General features: G+C 38.0%; 1 protein-coding gene across 1 annotated transcript in view; it reads right to left on the bottom strand.

Annotated features, from left to right (window-relative positions):
- The window catches only part of kl-3 (dynein heavy chain 8, axonemal kl-3), a 141,973-nt gene that overhangs the window by 21,531 nt on the left and 99,896 nt on the right, over nt 1-20,546 (bottom strand). The window contains exons 52-56 of the mRNA XM_071593917.1: nt 19,421-19,595; nt 11,056-11,177; nt 10,791-10,946; nt 9,173-9,328; nt 2,688-2,823 (exon numbers count right to left, since the gene is read on the bottom strand). Coding sequence (XP_071450018.1) covers nt 2,688-2,823; nt 9,173-9,328; nt 10,791-10,946; nt 11,056-11,177; nt 19,421-19,595 — 745 coding nt within the window. The remainder of the gene's footprint in view (nt 1-2,687; nt 2,824-9,172; nt 9,329-10,790; nt 10,947-11,055; nt 11,178-19,420; nt 19,596-20,546) is intronic.

The raw sequence follows: 20,546 nt of genomic DNA, 5'->3' as shown, positions 1-20,546 counted from the left end.
ATGGTGTAAAAATTATGATACTACCATGTTAATGACAAAAAATCCAAAACAATTTGATGTATGGCACCTTGCGTTATACCACTTCGCCAAATGATTTTCCATCAAAATGACATTTGACTGTTTTTTAATCATTTACCTATTTGAAGCAGATATGTGAAAATTTAGGAAACATCAACAAAGAAAGTTCCGTGACTTTCAGTACATTCAAGATTTTATGCAAGATCAGTACGCCTTCTCCAATCACTGCCATTAATGCATATTCACAGTGGGGCACTAGCTACCCAGCAGATATACCTTTGCAAAAATTCCAAATGTAATATCATATCAAATATTCATTTTCTGAGAAGAATATGAACTGAAATCCTACAATTCTTCAATTAGCTGTTTTGTAAGCTTCCCATTCATCACTGACTTAACTGTGGGACAGGGCTTGAACCACCCATATTTTATGTAATGGGGAAGCAAAGAAAGACATTCAGGTGAAACAAAATGGGTGCACTCTGAGATCCAATATGGTCGGTCTAGTGGCAAGGCTATTTAGGCTTCTAGCCCTGAATTCATACTGATAGTGAACCAATAACCTCTAGGTGTACTTTGTAACATTTTTCAAATTTATTACTTACATTTTACGAATAAGGGTTAATGAACAGAGCATTTGGTAAGTCAATGGAAGTTGAATTGTTGAAATCTGTAAACCCATTGGCTTGCCAGTGACCATTTCATCCACCAAGCAGGAAGCTTATTTTGTGGCAGGGAGCATCAAAAAAATGTTAAGCAGAGAGCACCCAGCCAGATATTTCATTGATATCAGTTGGCTTGTACATCTGACCCTTAAGATTTATTTTCTTTTATTCGTCAATTAGTGAGAAGTGCGGAGGTTTCTTTTGGGTTTTTATGGGTAGGGGAAGGGGGTGAGACCAATTGATCATCAGTTAGATCATGAAGACTGTCATAGTTCCAAAGTATTGAAATACAGTGCAAAGATGGGAGCACTTCCAGTAAAATGGATGTGCTCCTTGGGTCCCTCAGCATATTTTTCATACAGAACAGGGTTAGGGGTATATAGGTCAGCTCCAAAAATAGCTAGAATAATTATTTCCCACTGACAGCTGGAGTGTGGCAATTTTTGGAAGGAAAGGTGGTGAGAGGTCTAGGGAAATCAACACAGCCTGCATCAGTTACCTGCAGACCGTTACAGTGAGCAGATTGCTGCTTCAATGATGCCTTGTTTGAGGGTTGCATCATGAATTCACGATGTCACATTCCATGAAGCAATGATATCCAAAAACATTTTCTGGCTGAGCCCTAAAAATCGGGTTTGGGAGATGGAACAGAAGCCAAGTCCCAAGAAATGGTTTTCCACTGGCAAAAGATATTCTGAGAGGATATAGAGGAGGTTGATGATGAGGAACACCGTGGATGTCCATCAACAACACAGTGAGACAAAAATGTGCAAAAATTTAGAAACATGCACAATTCCAATCAATACCTCTGTCAGAATATTAGCGGAATAGTGCAATATTCCAAAAACCACAATATTTCAAAACCACATTGCATTCTTGCAGAAAATGTAGGTATGAGAAATGTCTGTTCCAAGATGGTCCCCAAGGTGCTGTCGGGAGATCAGAAGATTGCTTGCAATATCTTGCCCCAGCCATCCTACAGCTCTGATCAGTCAGACTTCTGTCAGACTTCTTTTTGTTCCCACGAATAAAAAGGAGTTTGAAAGGCAATCATTTTGGAATGCTGGATGACACCAAGAAGGTCGATACAAGATGCCTGAAAATGAGGTTCCCCTCAATGCCTTCCAGGAAGTGTACCATGACTGGCAGAACCACTGGCACCGGTACATTGATACACAAGGGTGCTATTTTGAAGAATTTTATTAATTTTTGCTTTGATCTTTGATAAATTTTTTTCCCTGGATTTAGAGGTACTCTACCTATTTTTGGGGCAGACCTTGTATTTCAAGGGTAACCACCACCTATCCAGGAGATTCATATGTGGTTATCATGATGCAAACAGCCTAAAAAGTCTCTGGATGGAAATTAAACCAGAAGCTTATTGGAGACTTAAAGAAGGAATATTAATACCATAAGTAATTTGCCGTGGCAGTGCATAAATTCTCAGTGTTAGGGTACACCATACACACATACAGTTATAAGAAAGCCAATTATGAATTTAAAATAAATTAAACAAATAAATATTTCTATTAATGCTGGCAATACATAAGCTTAGCTAGAATCTGGGATTCAGTGAAAAAAAATCCAAATTGTTAGAGAGAAAAATTGATAACCAAATAATACTATTAGCTCACTCAGGGTTCAGAGGGGTAGGTGCTTCAAAGGTGTGGCATGAAAAAAAAGGGGCAAGATTGAGAAGTGAGAGCTTTTGGATTGGAAACCCTAATATGAGGAGCAAAGGCAAATGAAAATAGAGAAAGATAGGTCCACTCAAGAAATTTAAATATTACCCTAAATGAAACCTTAGCCCATTAATAAGTAATAATTATACAAAGTGGAGAAAAAAATACTTGTTGAAAATGCACCAGATTAAGTTGAAAATTTAAATATCCACATTGCATTTCACCAAGAAATGGCAGAAAAATACAACCCTTTTTAAAGTTAAATATTGAATCACTTTTACCAATTAATTGATCGATCAGTCCTTTGATTTTATTTTCATACCTTTCATTGTGACAGTGAAGTCTATAATGGAGGTTCTTGCAGATATTTCTGGTGTGTAACTTGGATTGGGGAGTTTCGTAGTTATATATACGCGAAAACCTTCTTGCACATCCACTTCCTTGTCCCCAACTTTTACCTATGGAAATAGTTATGGCTATACATCCCATTAATATTTCACTTGAAAATAGAGACCTTTTAAAAAACGGGACATAGACGTTCTTCAGACCTGCATTAAGATGCCTCCATAGTCCAGTTAACAATAGAAAAACCTGAGTGTTCATCCTGACATTTTTTTTTAAATTCAAGTCATCTACTCTTCCATACAAATAAATAGAAATCTTTGATATTTCATAGCATTCAACAAATTTAATTCTTATATTCATATTGAAAACTGTTTTTTCTTGACTGGTTAGTTTAAAAAATATTTGCTAGCATATTGAAAAAAGAAAAAGAGCAATCATTTGGACGCATGCTAAAATCACAGCAAATCATTTTTTACATTAATTCCATCTTTATATAACTCTTGTATTTTTATATTTAGTTACTTTAGTAAGTATGTACTCTTATTGAGGTGGAAAACTATACTTGTTTGCCGAGAATTTTCTATTTTTTTATTCCGAAAAGATGTCCCAGGCAAATTGTAACACATGAACTCAGCCTTTTTAAAATTGGGGTCAAAAAGTATTCATTGAAATGACATATCTCCTAATTTTTCTCAAGAATCTGTTTAACTTGAGCTGTTCATTCACATGAATGTTCCTGATTTGTAATTCAAACAAGAATTATGTATGCATTAGTTTGAAAGTATGCTAAGTATACATTTGGTTTGCCTTGTCTCTAACTACAGAGCCAATGAAGAGTTCTTATAATTAGTTGCAATAACTTTGCTTTGTCATTTGAACACTCGTTCTGATTGATAACAGGAGCCATATTATCTTTGCTGATCATCTTTGCACTCGGGTAATGCAAATGGCATTGCTGTTGTCAGTATAGTGGCAATAACAAGTAACATAGAATTTAGACCTCAACTCCGTTTCGGCTTTAACCTCCCTGACCACCACACTTTGAGAATCCATTGCACTCTAAGTCAAGGTGCCCCATTATCATTATTCTTGGTATTCTACTGATTAGGGCAGGTTTTGGAGGGACACAGTCTATACAATGGAATAAAAATGCATTTCTTTTCCTCTCCTAACAAAACACAACCTGACAATTCAATAAACCCCTCTTCAATTCCCCATACCTTCAATTCCCCATACCTTCAATTCCCCATCCTTCAATTCCCTACCTTCATTCTGTCCAATTATGCCCGTGTCCTATTCTTACCCCTTCCTCATTGTCCAATGTCCTCCCGTCTATCAAAGTCTTCAACATCCCACCACCAATCAAAATGCTCTGTATCCATCTTTTCTACCTCCATTGGATCTAACAATTCCCTCTCCTCCTCCGCAAAGCCTATATATTCCTCATTTGTTTACCTTTCTGTCTGTTTTACCTTCCCCATCTTTCTGCACACCAACATTTCAAAAGCCTCTAGTCTACATCTATCCTCCTGCTTCAATGACCAAGTTTCCGTGCCGTACATAGCTACACTCCATATCAAAGTTTTTATGAGTCTCTTCTTAACATCCTTACTCAACGTACCTTTCATCAACTCCCTCCTCCTGGTGAAAGCCTCTTTGCCTAGTGCAATTCTTCTCCTCACGTCCCTACTACATTGACCGTGTTGGTCCAAAACACTACCAAGAAACGTAAACTGTTCAACCTGCTCTAGCCTTTGCCCTCCTATTTTAATGTTTAGCTTAGCCTTTTTCTTTCTGGAAAATTGCATTACCTTTGTTTTATTAATATTGATTCTCATCCCATATCTATCACACTAAATTTCCAATTCACTCAGCAATGCTTGCAACCCCTTGGCTGACTGACAAACTAAAGCTTGGTCATCAGAAAACCTACCTGATTTTATGAATTTCCCACCCACTTTCATTCCTACCTCCGAGTTCTTCCCATGCCTCTTTTAACATGTCCTCTGCACATACATTGAAAAGCATCCAATTTAGTCTTATCTTCAGTAATATATTCATTAATTCTACACTAATTAATCTATCAAATACCTTCCCACAATCTATGAAACAAACAAATACATCCTCATTCTGCTAAATGTTCCTTTCTATTAGTGATCTCATTACTGCTATGAAGTCCATTCTACCCAATCTAATTCTCTTTCCCTTCCATCCATGCAAACTTCTTCCCTTCCTGAACCCAAACTGATCATTCCGATCCCTACTTGAGGTGCTTTGTGGAGGGCACTTTGAGTGAGTACGCCGTTCGTCAGATGGGACGTTAAACTGCAGACCCCTTGGCGCCTTTCGTAAAGAGTAGGCTAATGCCGACGCCGGGTTTCTCTCCACCCTTCATCCTTTCCTGTCCATTCCCTATGGCGCAAATGACCTCAGCTGTCGGTCGCCTCCCCTCAAACTACTACTACTACCCCCAAGCAACCATTTAACCCTAGAACAACCAAGTCTTCTGAGATTCCCTGTGGAATGTTAGACCTTATTGCTGGAACAACAGTTTTGCCAGCTTATTATTTGGTACCTTCAGGTCAGAAGTGCTTGATGCCGTGATAGTGCAGTGTTGATGAAGTGCCAGTTTTTGCCCATCTTATGTACCTCTCCTCTCCTGTACTGTTTTTCTTGTTATGTACCTCTCAGGTCTGCTCCTATTGGTCAACCTAATGCCTGTCTCCTTGGATGCTCTCTGAATTTCTCAAGGAGTCATCAGCCCTCCTCTCCATCATTTTATTGATGATCATTAGCACCACATTTGTATGCATGAAATCAAACTTGTGGTTCTATGGTCCTCACATATCTGTCTTTTCCTTTTTTGGGATGGGAACTTAAGCTGATCTAGCACAATATGTTGGCTTGACTCCTCCCTTATGAATGCTTTGAATTAGCCCATTAAAACTCTTCCTTCCATGTTTTCCTAAATCATTAGGAAGTTCGGCAGGAGGGACAAAGACGTAGCCATTTGATACACAGGTTCCTGTTAGATCACTGAAATTAAGTGGTGTTGGTCCTGAATGGAGGTTAGATAACCTCTATACCTTGGCTGTGGAACTCTGGTCCTGTCTGCATGCGGCAGGCAGGCTAAACATGGCTTGCTAAAATAGGCCAAGAAGTTCGAGTGCATATGGTTCCTGTCAAAGACCCCAAACCAACAATCAGGTTACACGGGAACACTATCTATACCAACAGCTTATATGATTTCAATTCCTTCCATGCCCTCTCTATCCTGCTATCAAGTATCTCTGGTCCTAAGTATCCTCATCTATGTCATCATTTTTATTCTACTTCTATGACTAAACTTGATGGCCTAATATCTTTACCATACCAATACTTCCCACCAATACTACCATTACCAATACCTTACCACACCAATACTTAATGTATTCTTTCCATCTCTGTGGCATCTTTCTTTATTATACATTCATTAATTTCCCTGCTATATATTTAATAGCATGCATAGATTTTCCTTTATTACTTCCCCTCCTGATAGATCTTTCACCTTTCTGTACAGAGCAGCATGTCCTTTAACTTGTCCTCAACCTTTCTTCTTTTATCCTATTAGTTTCCATCCTCAGTTTATTATTTATCTCCCAGTACTTCCTTCCAATTTTGTTCTTCATCCATCCAATTTTGTTCTACACTCATCTATTTTCCTAATCATCTCAGAAATCCATAGCTTCCTTGTTATGCCCTATGAACTATTCCTATACTTATCTTTGCAGCTTTCACATCCCTTTCTTGATATGCTCCTATTTTTCTTCTACTTAACCCATCACCCTGTCCTCACTCACCAATTCTTCCCATGCCTCCAGGTATTCCTTTCTTTTCACTCCAGCTAATGCTTCTATATTCCATTTTCTAAATCCTCTTTCCTATCTTATCTTTTTGAATCAGATATTACTAAATTATTATCCGAATCCTCATCCTTTCCTAGAAAAATATAAATGAATCAACCCTTCCAAAACCAATTTTCTAACCATAATATGTTTTATATGGCTGCGTAGATTTTCGCGGCGGTGGCTTGAAGAATTCTGCATGTCCGGGTTTTCACCGCATTGTTGTTTGAAGCCGACAACAGTTTCGCCGAAGTTTCATCTGGCGTCTTCGACCTGAAGACGCCGGATGAAACTTCGGCGAAACTGTTGTCGGCTTCAAACAACAACGTGGTGAAAACCCGGACATGCAGAATTCTTCATAATATGTTTTAACTGATAGCTTTCTGAATCTCCCAAAATTTTTCATGCATACCTATACTTTAGTAGTGTCTAAACCAAGTGCCCATTTCCTGTCTCCTACAGAAATCTATTTTTTTCTTCCTGTGGTCACTCCTCGTTCCTAAATCATAATGTCTCAACTCATGGTTGGCATGTAAATCTGAATATTATTATTTTTTTGGTTCAACTTTTACTTCTACTGATAATATTACATCACTCACCAGCTCTATATTTACATTGACTCTGACCACTTCTTCTATTTAATACTACTGTCAACCCCTTGCTGGCTCTCTTCCCCTCAATCGTACGTAACTTAACTCATACGTATACTTCATTTACAATTTGAGAACTCCAGACTACATTACAGAATATTTACAAAAAAAACTAAACTGGCTATTTTTAGAACCTTGCAGGAAACTCCATGTCCTGCCCTTACTCTATCAAATACTAGATTATGAAACCCCTCAGTATATTGCCAATGACTTCAATAGCCTTGATAGAATACATAAACTAAATACCAGAGGTTGTCATAAACTTGTTAACCCTCATCACCAAACAACTACTTACAACCAGTCATTTGCAGTGACACTATGTTGTCATTGGAGTGAGCTATCATCCATAATAACTAATGCACCATCTCTCCCATCATTCAAGTGCGCACTTCATTAATCACTAATTTCTCAGCAAACCAACCATTGAAAATACAGCTGTAAAAAGGCTTCGAGATCCTTCCTTTTCCTTTCCCAAGACCATCATACTTTGTATTGGCACTTGTAAATATAACCAGGAATATTGTTTCACAAGTATTTTTCCATGTATTGGAATGTTATTACATGGAATATTATTGGAATGTGATACAATGTATAGTATATGTATGTATTGTATGTTGTATACATGTATACTCTGTTATATTAAGTAATTGAACTAGGCAACTAATGTATTGTGTTGCTGTATGTTAGTCCTGTGTATTAATTTTATCGCTATTTGTGTATTATTTGAGAAATGTATCTATAAGTTTAATCTCATAAATGTGTGATAAGGGGTTAGGTGGTCATGGTCCATAGTCTCAATCTTGCCCTAAAATAAAGACGACTATCCATCTATCTATACTTATATTACTCTATAATTATTGCTTCCATATTCACTACCATCTTTCAATCTCATCTAGCACAGCCCTAAAATATCTATATTTCCTCTCCCAATTTCTTGCTTTATATTTTCTAATTTCACTGCTTTCAATCCAGTTTTAACATTCTAAGCCCCTGATCCAAATGGTTCAGTTCCCTTCTGTGTCTTTTTCTCTGCTGCTGATGTTGGTTCCACTTTAGCATAAGCTTGCTCATGCTAAAGTTTACATAATACTCACACTACAAACTATATAGGTATTTCGCGGTAGGGCAAATAAGAAGGCAGTAATAAAAATTGTTTCTATAAGTGAATGTAAAGACGGTACAATTAGCAGAGAAATTAGACAACCCCATGAATAAGATTACCTAGCAAGCAGAAGAATAGATTTAACAGTATGAAATTTCCTTCATGCTGCCCTCTTTTTAGTCTAGGCAAATACAAATAGAAAGACTGAATATAAGCTATTCTAGGAACATTACTTCCTTCAACCAATTTCTTTCATGTTACCTTTTCCATAATCATAATCTTTTTGTCTCTGTCACGTTCATCAATTGTTTCATACACCCTCAGCCCCTCAAGGTTCCATTCACTCATACCCTTTGTCATTCCTTTTTCACACCCTGCTTTTAAAACAGTCCATATAGGCTTGCTGCCTCCATATTCTTCCAAAATATTCCATAAATTTCCTCTGTTTACTGTCTTGTTTATCCCATCTGAATCTTAAGTGCATTATACTTCCTTTTAAAAATCCATGCATTTCTCAAGTACTTTCTGAAAGTTTATAAGATTGACTGCTCATCTACAACCAGGCATAAAAACACATTGAACTTCCCTTTTTATGTTTAATGCTATCATTTGCACTCTCAATCAACAATACTTTCCTCACCATTCTCAAAAGGCTGATTGCTCTACAATATTTACTACATATCTTTATAATTTCCCTTCCTAGGATAGATAAAGACAATTAAGCTATTCTTTCAAGTATTTGGAGAAAGGGAGATTATTCTCTCATTTTATAGGGGTCGTCTAATATGATGCATTGAATAATAACTTGACTTGAGGGCATGGATACCTTAAGTCCTAAGCCAGACTTGATGAAATTTTTTTCTAGCACATTGTCCAGTACAGGATCTAAGTCTTCTCCAACATCTTGGATCAAAAGTGGCCGTCCAAGTGACACACAATCCTCCAGATGATTTCTGAAATACTTATGGTTGAGAGAAGTAACCTAAAATAAAATACATTGGAATAAGTTTATATTACATTCAATAATTATATCACTCTAGTGGCTCACTAAATTCATACATCCTGTGCATAATGGAATTCAGCTTGGGGGTGATTTGAGAAATGTTTACTTTGTTGTCAGAAATGGGGAACTCAACATTGCCTTGATGACATGACCTAGAAATTATTTATAATATTCCTCTAAAATTTATTTGACCTCAACGTCAACTCTGGCAGTTCTGCCTACTGAATATTTTAATTGCAGAACTTTGAGATCAAGTAAGACATTGCTCAGAAAGAATGCTTAAGGTGATCCATGACTCTTATATGGTCTATTATGGTAGATAATAAGTTCAAGAACACTTGAATGAAAAAAAAATCAGTTAAGTGTCACCATTTATATATTTCATGGATCCAAAATGGACCTTAACTTTGCATTTGGGACAATTCAAATATGCATCAAGGTTGATCTCTTTCCTTCCCCTCTTTCGAAAGGAATACTTTCTGGGATTAGATAAAAGTTTAACAATACATTATGAAACGTGTAAATATATTCGTCACCACTTCATGAGGCATCATTGACTCTAATAATATGAAATATGCCATTCGATTATTAGAAATTATTATTGGCAATGCATAATCATCAGGTGACATTATATTTCAACAGTTTTCTTATATAAATATATTGGTTGAGTAAGTGAAGGGAAGGGTAAGGAAAATAAGGGAGGGGAGGTGGGAGGGAAACCACCTACTAATGGGTTGCGGGAGACAGGGCTTGCTTTGTGATCCACATTTCGAAATGCCACACAATAGATGAGCTCCTCACTGCTCTCTGCAAACTGAAGTTAAGGTTAGCTTGGGGTCAACGAAAAGAATTATGGGTGTCACTGAAGAAACTTAAGAGGGGGGAACGGGAAAGGTATATAACATCATTACTCTCACACATCCAATTTTTAAAAAATGCCAGATCTCTAAAACATTTAACTTACATCCTTTCTTTTCTATGCGTAAAATATTTTTGCAAAGTTGCTGCTGTTTGTTTTTCCAATATGCATTTAGCAAATTGAGTTTATTATCCCATTTGGAAAATGATCAGTGTTATCTTGTCCTTGATTCAAATGTTCTTCCTGTCTGTCTGCTGTAGAGAGCATTGCAGACTGCACAATTAAGGTTATTAATCCCACTTTATGGCAATATGTCCATTTTTTTCTTCAGAAGAACCAATAGATATGTTACTTAATGCATGTTCTCTAAAACACTGCCTTCACTTTGTTTTTGGAGAGCAGTTGTTGTGTTTTCTATGAAACATGCCAAAGAAATGGAATTTTACAAAATTGGTGTTCATCTAATGTTGCTAGCCCGAGCATTTTTTCCCTGTATCTGTGGTGTCTGCTAGGATGAGAGAGAGAAGCAAGCCCATCTAATAGCCTATGATATGCATATGGAGACTGGCAGTTTCTACTTACTGTCAAATCATTACTCTTCTCTTTGTTGAGGATCCAATGTTTTCCTTGTATCTGTGGATCAATCAGGAGTGGATATCTATCCCCTTTGGCTACAATTATACCATTTTGAATGGAGAGTTCATCATTAGGCAGGCCTTGAAGATTCCATTCTCCAATCTTAACAAAATAAAAAAATAGTATTACTTATTAATAAAAATAGAATACTTTTTTTCTATCTACATATCCTACAAATTGGAAACATTTTAATGCTTTTAATTAAACCAACCGTAGCAGTATCCACCAGATTTTCTATTATTTGAAGATTTTCTGTAACTGGTATATTTCTACCTAAGACACCTTCTTCCCAGTTCTTTTGTAAGTTAATCCTGTATTCTTGGTTAAAAGGCCCTGTAAACAAGAGATGGAAAATTAAACTTTTCACAAAATTAAACATTTTTGGATAAAATACATTAATTTGAACAAGGGTATACTTGATTGTAGTTCCATTTTGAAACACATACTGATATTTACTTACAAATACAATTATTACCGATCTAATTCCCTCAATACCGACTGGATGTTACAATAGTTGAACAGAGCTATATCCAATATATTGCTTATTCTCACATAAATAATATGCAATGCCTAACGTAAGTCTCACTCAGAAGGAATTTGAGAAGAATTACCTTCAGTTTTGTGAAGAAAGGAATCTCTTCTATTATGTAAAAATTAGAACTTATTAGGGAGTAGAAAACCACACTGTCTTTATTCGAACCTGCCATGAGAGGTAATACCTTTTCGTTTCATCGTGCCCACACACAAAAACTCACAACTATTTTGATTATTTCTGAGAGATTATCTTTGACAAAGATTACAGAAATTTACCTCAAGACCCCACCACAGCCATAACCAGAAAAACTGTTTTTTATTGAAGATATCTGGTATATCTGCCAAGACTGTCAATAATTTCCAGTAACAGCCACTAGATCCACCCTGGATACATAGACTTTTTAATATCTACAGGGACTGGAAACGCCTAAGGCTGACTACGAGTGCAACTAATTTATCCACCAACATTCTGACCAAATATCGCAATTCTGGCATTCTATGGAGCATGTGAACATTATGATAAAAAATAAATTGAATCTATGTCTGAGCCCATTGTAACCCTGTGAAAGATTTTACAATAGGCAACTGATATAATAGTTGACCAGGAAGCGATGCTGCTTATAAACTTAGATGAACTAAGACCTAATTGCTGACACTCTGCAGTACACAGAGGCAAATGTGACTGTGGCATAATGAAGCCGTTCCATCCTATTTAGACTTCTACTTATTTATGACATGAGTGGAACTTCTATGAGCAGGTAGACAGAGTTTATATAGCATCCCCACAGTTTTCAGCCATCAAAAAACTTTTCAAAATTGACTTTGAAAACCAGGGGGTTAAAATTAACTCCTCAGCACCTGAAATATTTCCACTAATACGTGGATGATACTTTTATAGTCTTGCCTTGTCATCAGCAAATGCATTTGTCAACAGAGCCAAATATCAACAGTACAGCAATTGAAATTTATTCTGAGAGTCAAATTATTTGAATCTAGAACTATAAAGGTAGGTACATTGTCAAAAACTAAATTAGATTATTCCTAAGCTAGTTTTTACTAATGCGTTCTCAATCTGACTGAGGTACTCTCACTGAGGTCGACCCCTTTCAACTCACCCATCCACACTTGTCTTGTCTGTCTCCTTTCCCCTCTTTATGTACAAACACTCTCAATATACCTATCTCAATCTTCAACGCTACATCTTCTTACACCCCACAATACAGCCTAAAATTAACTTAATAAACATTCCTTAAAGTTTTGAGTCTTAGTTGAACTAAGGGCATGTTGAATAAAGCTTGATATCATACTTCATAATGATATTATAAAATAGAATTGTAAGGCACCCATAAAATCAAATCTTGATGATGACTGAAAAAATAATGCAAACAATGGCCTTGCATCTCCTTGGAAAGTTTGGTTAAGTCAGGTTTGTATTTGTAGTTTTTAAATTAAGGCACAATTCTAGGTTCTCATCAATAACACGACTTCTCAATTTACTCTTGATAAAGTTCATGTCCCTCCCCGGACTACAACCTTGACGTGGTGGAAGGGCTTGTGCGTTCCGATGACCCCTAGAGCTGTACTGGCGGGAGTAATAAAAATTGCTCCTGGTAGGGTCACCCATGCCAGATAGGTCGAAGGTTAGGAGCCAGACGAAAGGTAGTCCACGCAGCGTCTGTTCCTCAGTGAGGCGGCTGCAATGGCGTCTGACCCCAGTGGGGCGGCCAGTAAGTGATGGTGTCACGTTAAAAACACTATTGAGGAAGGCAACGGGAAACCACCTCAATTATCATTCCCTAGAAAAATATGATGGACAATAGAGATATTTTGAGTCCTGGCAACCACGGGGCTCGGCCCAATCGGCCGTGTGTCGTGCCCGGCAGCGGGGGAGGCAAGGCTTCCGCGGTCGTCATCCCACGAAACCCTTGCAAGGGAAAACCAGCAGCAGCAGGACAGAAGACGCAGGAGAAGAAGACCAAATTAGTTAGAATAGGAACGTGGAATGTTAGGACAATGATGAGGATGGGGAAATTGGAGAATGTTAAGCGAGAGATGGAAAGGGGAAATATAGATATTTTAGGTCTATGCGAGGTGAGATGGAAAGATAGCGGGGATTACTGGAGTGATAAGTATAGAATAATATACAGCGGTGGGGACGAGAGCCAACGAGGGGTCGCCATAGTATTAAATGAAGAGGTAGGAAGAAGCGTAGTCAACATAGAGCAGGTAACGGATAGAATACTACTAGTGGAGATAAAAGCAGAACCGACGAACTTAGTTATTATCCAGGTATACATGCCACCGAGCAACCATAAGGAAGAAGAGGTCGATAGGATATACGATCAGTTAGAGGACATGATTGCATGTGTTCCTGCAGGGAAACATTTGATAGTGATGGGGGATTGGAATGCGACAGTAGGCGAAGGAAGAGATGGTGATGAGGTGGGGGACTACGGTTTAGGCACGAGGAATGACCGCGGGGAGAAAGCAGTTGAGTTCTGCAGGAGACAGGGGTTAGTTATCACCAACACTTGGTTCAGACACCACAAAAGACGCAGGTATACATGGAAAATGCCAGGTGACTCGGGAAGATATCAGCTAGATTATATCCTGGTTAGACACAGGTTTAGGAACAATGTGATAAATTCCCACAGCTTCCCGGGAGCGGATGCGGACTCAGACCACAATTTAGTTGTTATGAAATGTAGCGTACGTTTTAAAAAGATAAGGCAGGGGCGGCGAGTTAGAAAATGGAATGTAGAAGCATTAAATGGGTTGAAAAGAAAGGAATACAAACAGGCGGTAGAGAAAATCATGGAGGACGGTAAAGAGCTAAGTACTATTGAAGAAAAATGGGAATGTATCAAAAAAGGGTTGTCTAAAGCGGCAAAAGACACTATTGGAACCGTTAACGCTAAAAGGACTCGTAAACCATGGATCACGGATGAGATGATTACAAAAATGGATGAGCGGCGAAAATGGAAGAATATAAATACAGAATTAGGCAAAATGAAGTACAAAGAATTGAACAATAAATTGAGGCGGGCAACAAATAAAGCCAAAGAAGCATGGTGGAAGACGCAGTGCGAGAATATGGAAAGTCTGCAGAGGAAGGGGGAAATTGGTGCGCTTTACAGCATAGTTAAATCTTTATCGGGAAGTAAGAAAGGGAGATCAACGATAGCAGTTAGAGATAAGGCCGGTAAGGTAATAGTTGACGCAGGAAAGATCCAAGAGAGATGGAAGGAATATGTAGAAGACCTGTATAGTAAAGAGCTTAGACCAACAAAGTTAGACATTGAAAAGGAACATGACGTAGAGGAAGATAGCTTAGGTCCAGGCATACTAGACAATGAGATAGAAAGGGCATTAAGGGAGATGAAACTAAATAAGGCCGTGGGGGTAGATAACATTCCCGTGGAACTTTTGAAATGCTTGGGAAAATGTGGGAGGAAGAGGCTATATGGGCTGATCCGTAGTATTTATGAGGAGGGAATCTGGCCGGAAGACTTTGTGAGATCAGTTTTAGTTCCTATTCCGAAAAAGGTAAAGGCCACGTCATGTGAGGACTATAGGACAATTAGTTTGATATCCCACGCAGCTAAGGTTGTTCTCAGGATCATAAACAAAAGGATAGAGAGTAGGGCAAATGATTACTTAGGGGATGATCAGTTTGGGTTTAGGAAGGGGAGAGGTACGCGTGATGCCATTGCAGTAATGAGATTATTAATCGAGAGGAATATAGAACACAACCAGGAGGTATTTGCCTGTTTCGTAGATTTCGAAAAAGCGTTTGATAGAGTAAATTGGGAAAAACTAATGAGTATATTGCAGAAAATAGGAATAGATTGGAGGGAAAGGAGGCTAATCCGCAACCTGTACATGTCTCAGACTGCTCAGGTGAGGGTGGGAAACGGGGAGTCAGGATGGGCAGTGTTAGGAAGGGGTGTAAGGCAGGGTTGCCCATTATCACCGTTGCTGTTGAACCTGTACGCAGAAGAAATGATCAAAGAGGCATGGGAAGAACTCGAGGTAGGAATGAAAGTGGGCGGGGAATTCGTAAAATCAGTTAGGTTTGCTGATGACCAAGCTTTAGTTTGTCAGTCAGCCAAGGGGCTGCAAGCATTGCTTAGTGAATTGGAAATTCAGTGCGACAGGTATGGGATGAGAATCAATATTAATAAAACAAAGGTTATGCGATTTTCTAGAAAGAAAAAGGCCAAGCTTAACATTAAAATAGGAGGGCAAAAGCTAGAGCAGGTAGAACAGTTTACGTATCTCGGTAGTGTTTTGGATCAACACGGTCAAAGTAGTAGGGACGTAAGGAGAAGAATTGCGCTAGGCAAAGAGGCTTTCACAAGGAGGAGGGAGTTGATGACAGGGACTCTGAGTAAGGATGTTAAGAAAAGACTCGTAAAAACTTTGATATGGAGCGTAGCTATGTACGGAGCGGAAACGTGGTCATTGAAGCAGGAGGATAGACGTAGATTGGAGGCTTTTGAAATGTGGGTGTGGAGAAGAATGGAGAAGGTGAAATGGACAGAGAAGAAAACAAATGAGGAAGTACTTAGTATGGTGGGCGAAGAGAGGGGTTTGTTGGGAGCAATCCTATGGAGGCAGGAAAAGTGGATGAAGGGGGTGTTGACCGGCAATGGGATGTTGAAGACTGTGATAGAGGGTAGAATGTTGTGCAAAAGAGGAAAGGGAAGGAACAGGATAGGGTTGTTGGACGGGATGAAGGGAGGAAGGAAGTACTCAGAGATGAAGAGGGACCTGATATAGAGTAGGATGATTGATTTTGTGTTTTGTTAGGAGTAATAAATTATTTGTTTGGTAGTTGTGTCAGTCCAAAAACCTACCTTAACCGGTAGATTACTTAAAAAAAAAAGTTCATGTTTGAAAATGATTATTCGTACAAATATGTAGACCCGAACAGGGAAAGAACAGCAAACGTTAACTTTTTCAGCAGATTATAAGAATCAGGAATACTATTCCAGGTATTAAAAATTAGTATAATTTCCTTCTCCAGGTATTTCAAAGAGCAAACCACATGTGCTGCGAACTGCGTTCTTTACATTTACTTTTCTCCAACAGTTCTATATCAGCACAAGGATGTTCAAATTTCTTCCACCATCACTTGTTGTCAAAATGGAATTTCAGAAAGCATTAAGCAAATTATAAAATAATAGATTAGCGGAAAATTTTAAAGAAAATCCTGAAGCACTTGGGTCGTACGTAAGAGAGGTTCAAGAAAATAAGTCTACAGTTGATTCACTCAAAAATTATAAAGGTATCAAGCAGTTTGGAAAAGATAAACTTATTAAATTACTTCTTTCAAAGTGTCTTCACCAATGTCTCACCAAATGTCTCCGATAGCTTACCAAATCATGCCGGTCAACTGATGTCCAAAATCTCATATAATAGAATAGAATGTTTGCTGAAAAATATTAAGCCTTATAAATCCTCCAGGCCCGATCAAATACCTGATCATATATTTATGGAACTAGCATAGGAAATTGCACCATGTCTAGAAATCATATTCAAGAAATCCCTAATAGATCACAAGTTTCCCAGGGATTGGAAAATGGTTTATGTAACAACAATAATTAAAAATGGAGACAAGGAGGAACCGAGCAATTACAGACCTCACATCCATTTCATGAAAGGTCATGGAACATATAGCTACTAGTTTGTTTGTGGGAAACATTGATGATCATGAGTTTTTGACAAAAAACCAGCACATATTCAAAAAGGGTTTCCGAAAAGGTAGATCTTGCAAGCACAACTTGAGCTTTCCTTTCATAATATCCTTATTTTAGGAGAGAGCAATGTTCTGGTGAATCGGCTTTTTTTTAGATTTTTAGAAAGCTTTTAACAAAGTACCGCATAGTAAACTACTCTCGAAGCTAGATAAAAATATCCTGGGTCGGATTAAAGAATTTTTGAATGGTCAGGTACTAAGAGTAGTCATTAGATGGTGTTATCTCTAATACAATTGAATTTAATTTGGGTGTTCCCAATGGAAGTGTTAGTACTAGCGGTAGTAGCTTTAGGCAAGGTGACCAACAGCTGAGGTCATTTTTGCCACTAAGGATGGATGGGGAAGGAGGAAGGGTGAAGAGAAATCCTTATTCATTAGCCTACTCTCAACGAAAGGCGCCAAGGACTCCGCAGTCTACTGTCCCATATGATGGACAATGTACTCACTCAAAGTGCTCTCCACACCTCAAATAGGGATCGGGATACCACTGAAATAGATCTGCCATCTCTAGGATTCGAACCTGGGTCCTCTTGATGGGAGGCCAGTATGTTAGCCACTGCACCATTCCGATCCCAGGAAAGTGTTACCAGACCTCTTTTTTTCTTTATGCTAACGACATAAACTCCATAGGCACTAATAAGATACATTTATTTGCCAACGATGCAATGGTTTACCGTGATATCAGTAATCCTGAGGACACAGCAGCTTCATCAGGCTATACAATGCTGGTGCAACACTAGGTAATTAGAATTAAATTTTAAAAAAGCGCACATTGATGAATTTTTGGAAAAAGAGCAATTCCCTCCCAAATGCTTACTGCATTAGGAACATCAAAATGGAAAGTGCGGCCTTGATCAAATACTTAGGCGTTACCCTCACTCACGACCGCTCCCAAGTGAAACATTCATGGGTAATACATGGACAAGCTAACAAAAAATTAGGATTTATTAGAACATTTGGGAAAATATGATGAATAGGTCAAAGGGAAATGTTATCTTTTGCTGGTTATCCCTCATTTAGAATTTGCTGCTAGTATATGGGATCCTCACAAAGTTTGATTGATTGCTGAATTGGATTGTGGACAGTGTAGAGGAGCTGGATTTGTAAAATGTTTTTATGATGAACTGAGTAGTGTATCAAAATTATCAGAGGATCTTCATGGTCAGGAATCATTCATGGAGCAAATGTCAAATGACAGATTAAATCTCTTGAATTGATTGGAAGGATGTCTCTTCAGCAAGGATGTTGAAAATGTGTCATTAGTCTAATGTCATGTGTCACTTGCCTAAAGATAAATACACCTAAACATCAACTATTCCCATACATGGTATTTTGTGGAGTAGCCACACATGATGGGCCAAAGAGCCACATGTGGCTCATGAGCTGTGGTTTTCTCACCCCCGGGGTCCAAGCCTAATGTAACACTTATGTTTTCTACTTATTCCTGAAAAAAATGAACACCCTACATTTTATCAATTGTAGCGTTGAAATGTATATTAGCAGATGACTCCATTAAAAGTTACTGTTGTGGTTGAGTTTAAGAGGACACCTCGATAGCTTAACTGGCTAAAGCACTCGACCAGATATTGAGGGATCCGGGCTCAAATCCTGGTCAAGGTGAATGATTTATACACTCTGCAATTGTTGAAATGGCACACAATCAAGGGTGAAAACAATGGTCAGTTGCTCTTCTTTGATATCCCAAGCCACAGGTAGGACAGCAGTCTATGGTGCAATGTCCAGCACAAGGTACACAAAATGGCCTCTAACAGAAAATGTTATTTCCATAGTTAACCACTCAGGTTGACACCTGAGTGAGACATGAAAACCTATTATAAAATGTGTAAACAACAAACCATGAAAAACAGGCAGCAAAACAAGAGATGGAAACACAAAAATTTCTCTGCAGACTGATCAAGGGGCAACTGATCCTAGGATTGGAATATAAATAGCAGACAATTTAGGTGATATGGCAACTTAGCATCTCTTAAGATTATAAGCAAGTCAATGAATGAAACATCAGAGGAAATGAAGAACTAGATCATTTTGAAACCTAAGTTTCAGTGTTGACCATCACAGTTTTCAGGAAACTATGTCCAATGAAATTTCAAGGAAGAGAATGTTTATCAGAGCATTCCATGATTCTTGTGGTGAGGCTAGGATATAGGTATCTGGGATGCTCAGCAAATATCTGATATCGTAGACTGAGAACAGTTTCTGTAATAAAATTTAATCTCATACATTTCAATAAAGCCAACGGTTATTAATAAATTTTTGTCACCTAAATATGAAAGAAATCCTGTAAGAAGAATCACATCTCCAACCAGCTTTTCTGTCATTGTTTTGAACATGAGTGACTGGTTGGTCCATCTTAGTCGCTCTCCAGCTAGTCCTTCCAATAGTTTCTGAGCTGCGTCTGTTTTATTTTGTAATTTTTGAGCATCATCTTCAAGTAACTAACAAAAGTATAAAAGTATTTAAACATATATAAAAACTTTTAATTTTTTACTAATTAATATTATCAAAAACTTACCAAAAACCTGATTACTGAAATTTAAATGAAATGAAATATAATTTCGATATTTGCTAAAGATAAGTCATCCCAAAGAGTAAAATGTTGTCCTATGTTTTAAGAGATTTTCAATGTTTTATGGTTAAAGAAAGGTAAAATGAGTTCAAAGGAGGACTAAGAGACTGCCTGAGCAACCTGTAAATTGCACATCCCCATAATCAACTGATCTGCTGTTTGGACCAGTGACTCATGATGGCTGGTGAAATGTCATGCTCATTGAAATAAAAATACGAGGGGGGACCCAAAAATAACAGGAATGTTGTTATAGATTCTTTAGTTCCCATTTTATTTATATTGAATTTTGTTCATCTTCAAAGTATTCCCCATTGACTACAATGCACTTCTCCAAACAATGCTTCCATTGTTCAAAACATTTCTGTAATTCATTTATCAGGATTCCTTCAGGCCTTCTGGCAATTTTTGTTTTACCTCCTCCACAGTGTCAAAACGCTCTCCTTTCATGTCCCTTTTGAGTCTGGGGAACAAAAGGAAGCCACATGTAGGTAAATCCGGTGAGTAGGGGGGGTGGACAATCGATGTCATGCCGTGTTTTGTCAAAAACTGCATCACAGAGAGGGCAATAAAAGCCAGCACGTTTTCATCATGGAAGAACCAGTCGCCTGTGTGTCAAAGATCTGCTCTTTTCCTCTAGATACTCTGCCTCAATCTCTTCAAAACCTCCATGTAAAACTTCTGATCAACAGTTTGACCCTGGAGAATGAACTCCGAGTGCACAATACCTCTGCAATCAAAGAAACAAATGAGCAATGTCTTCATTTTTGATTTCACTTGGCGAGCTTTTTTTGGACGAAAAGAGCCAGCTGTCTTCCATTGG

This window comes from Hetaerina americana, unplaced genomic scaffold (genome assembly GCF_022747635.1).
Source record: "Hetaerina americana unplaced genomic scaffold, ioHetAmer1.1.p SCAF_6, whole genome shotgun sequence".
NCBI classification, from domain to species: Eukaryota; Metazoa; Arthropoda; class Insecta; order Odonata; family Calopterygidae; genus Hetaerina; species Hetaerina americana.
This window is presented reverse-complemented; position numbering and strand designations above follow the sequence as displayed.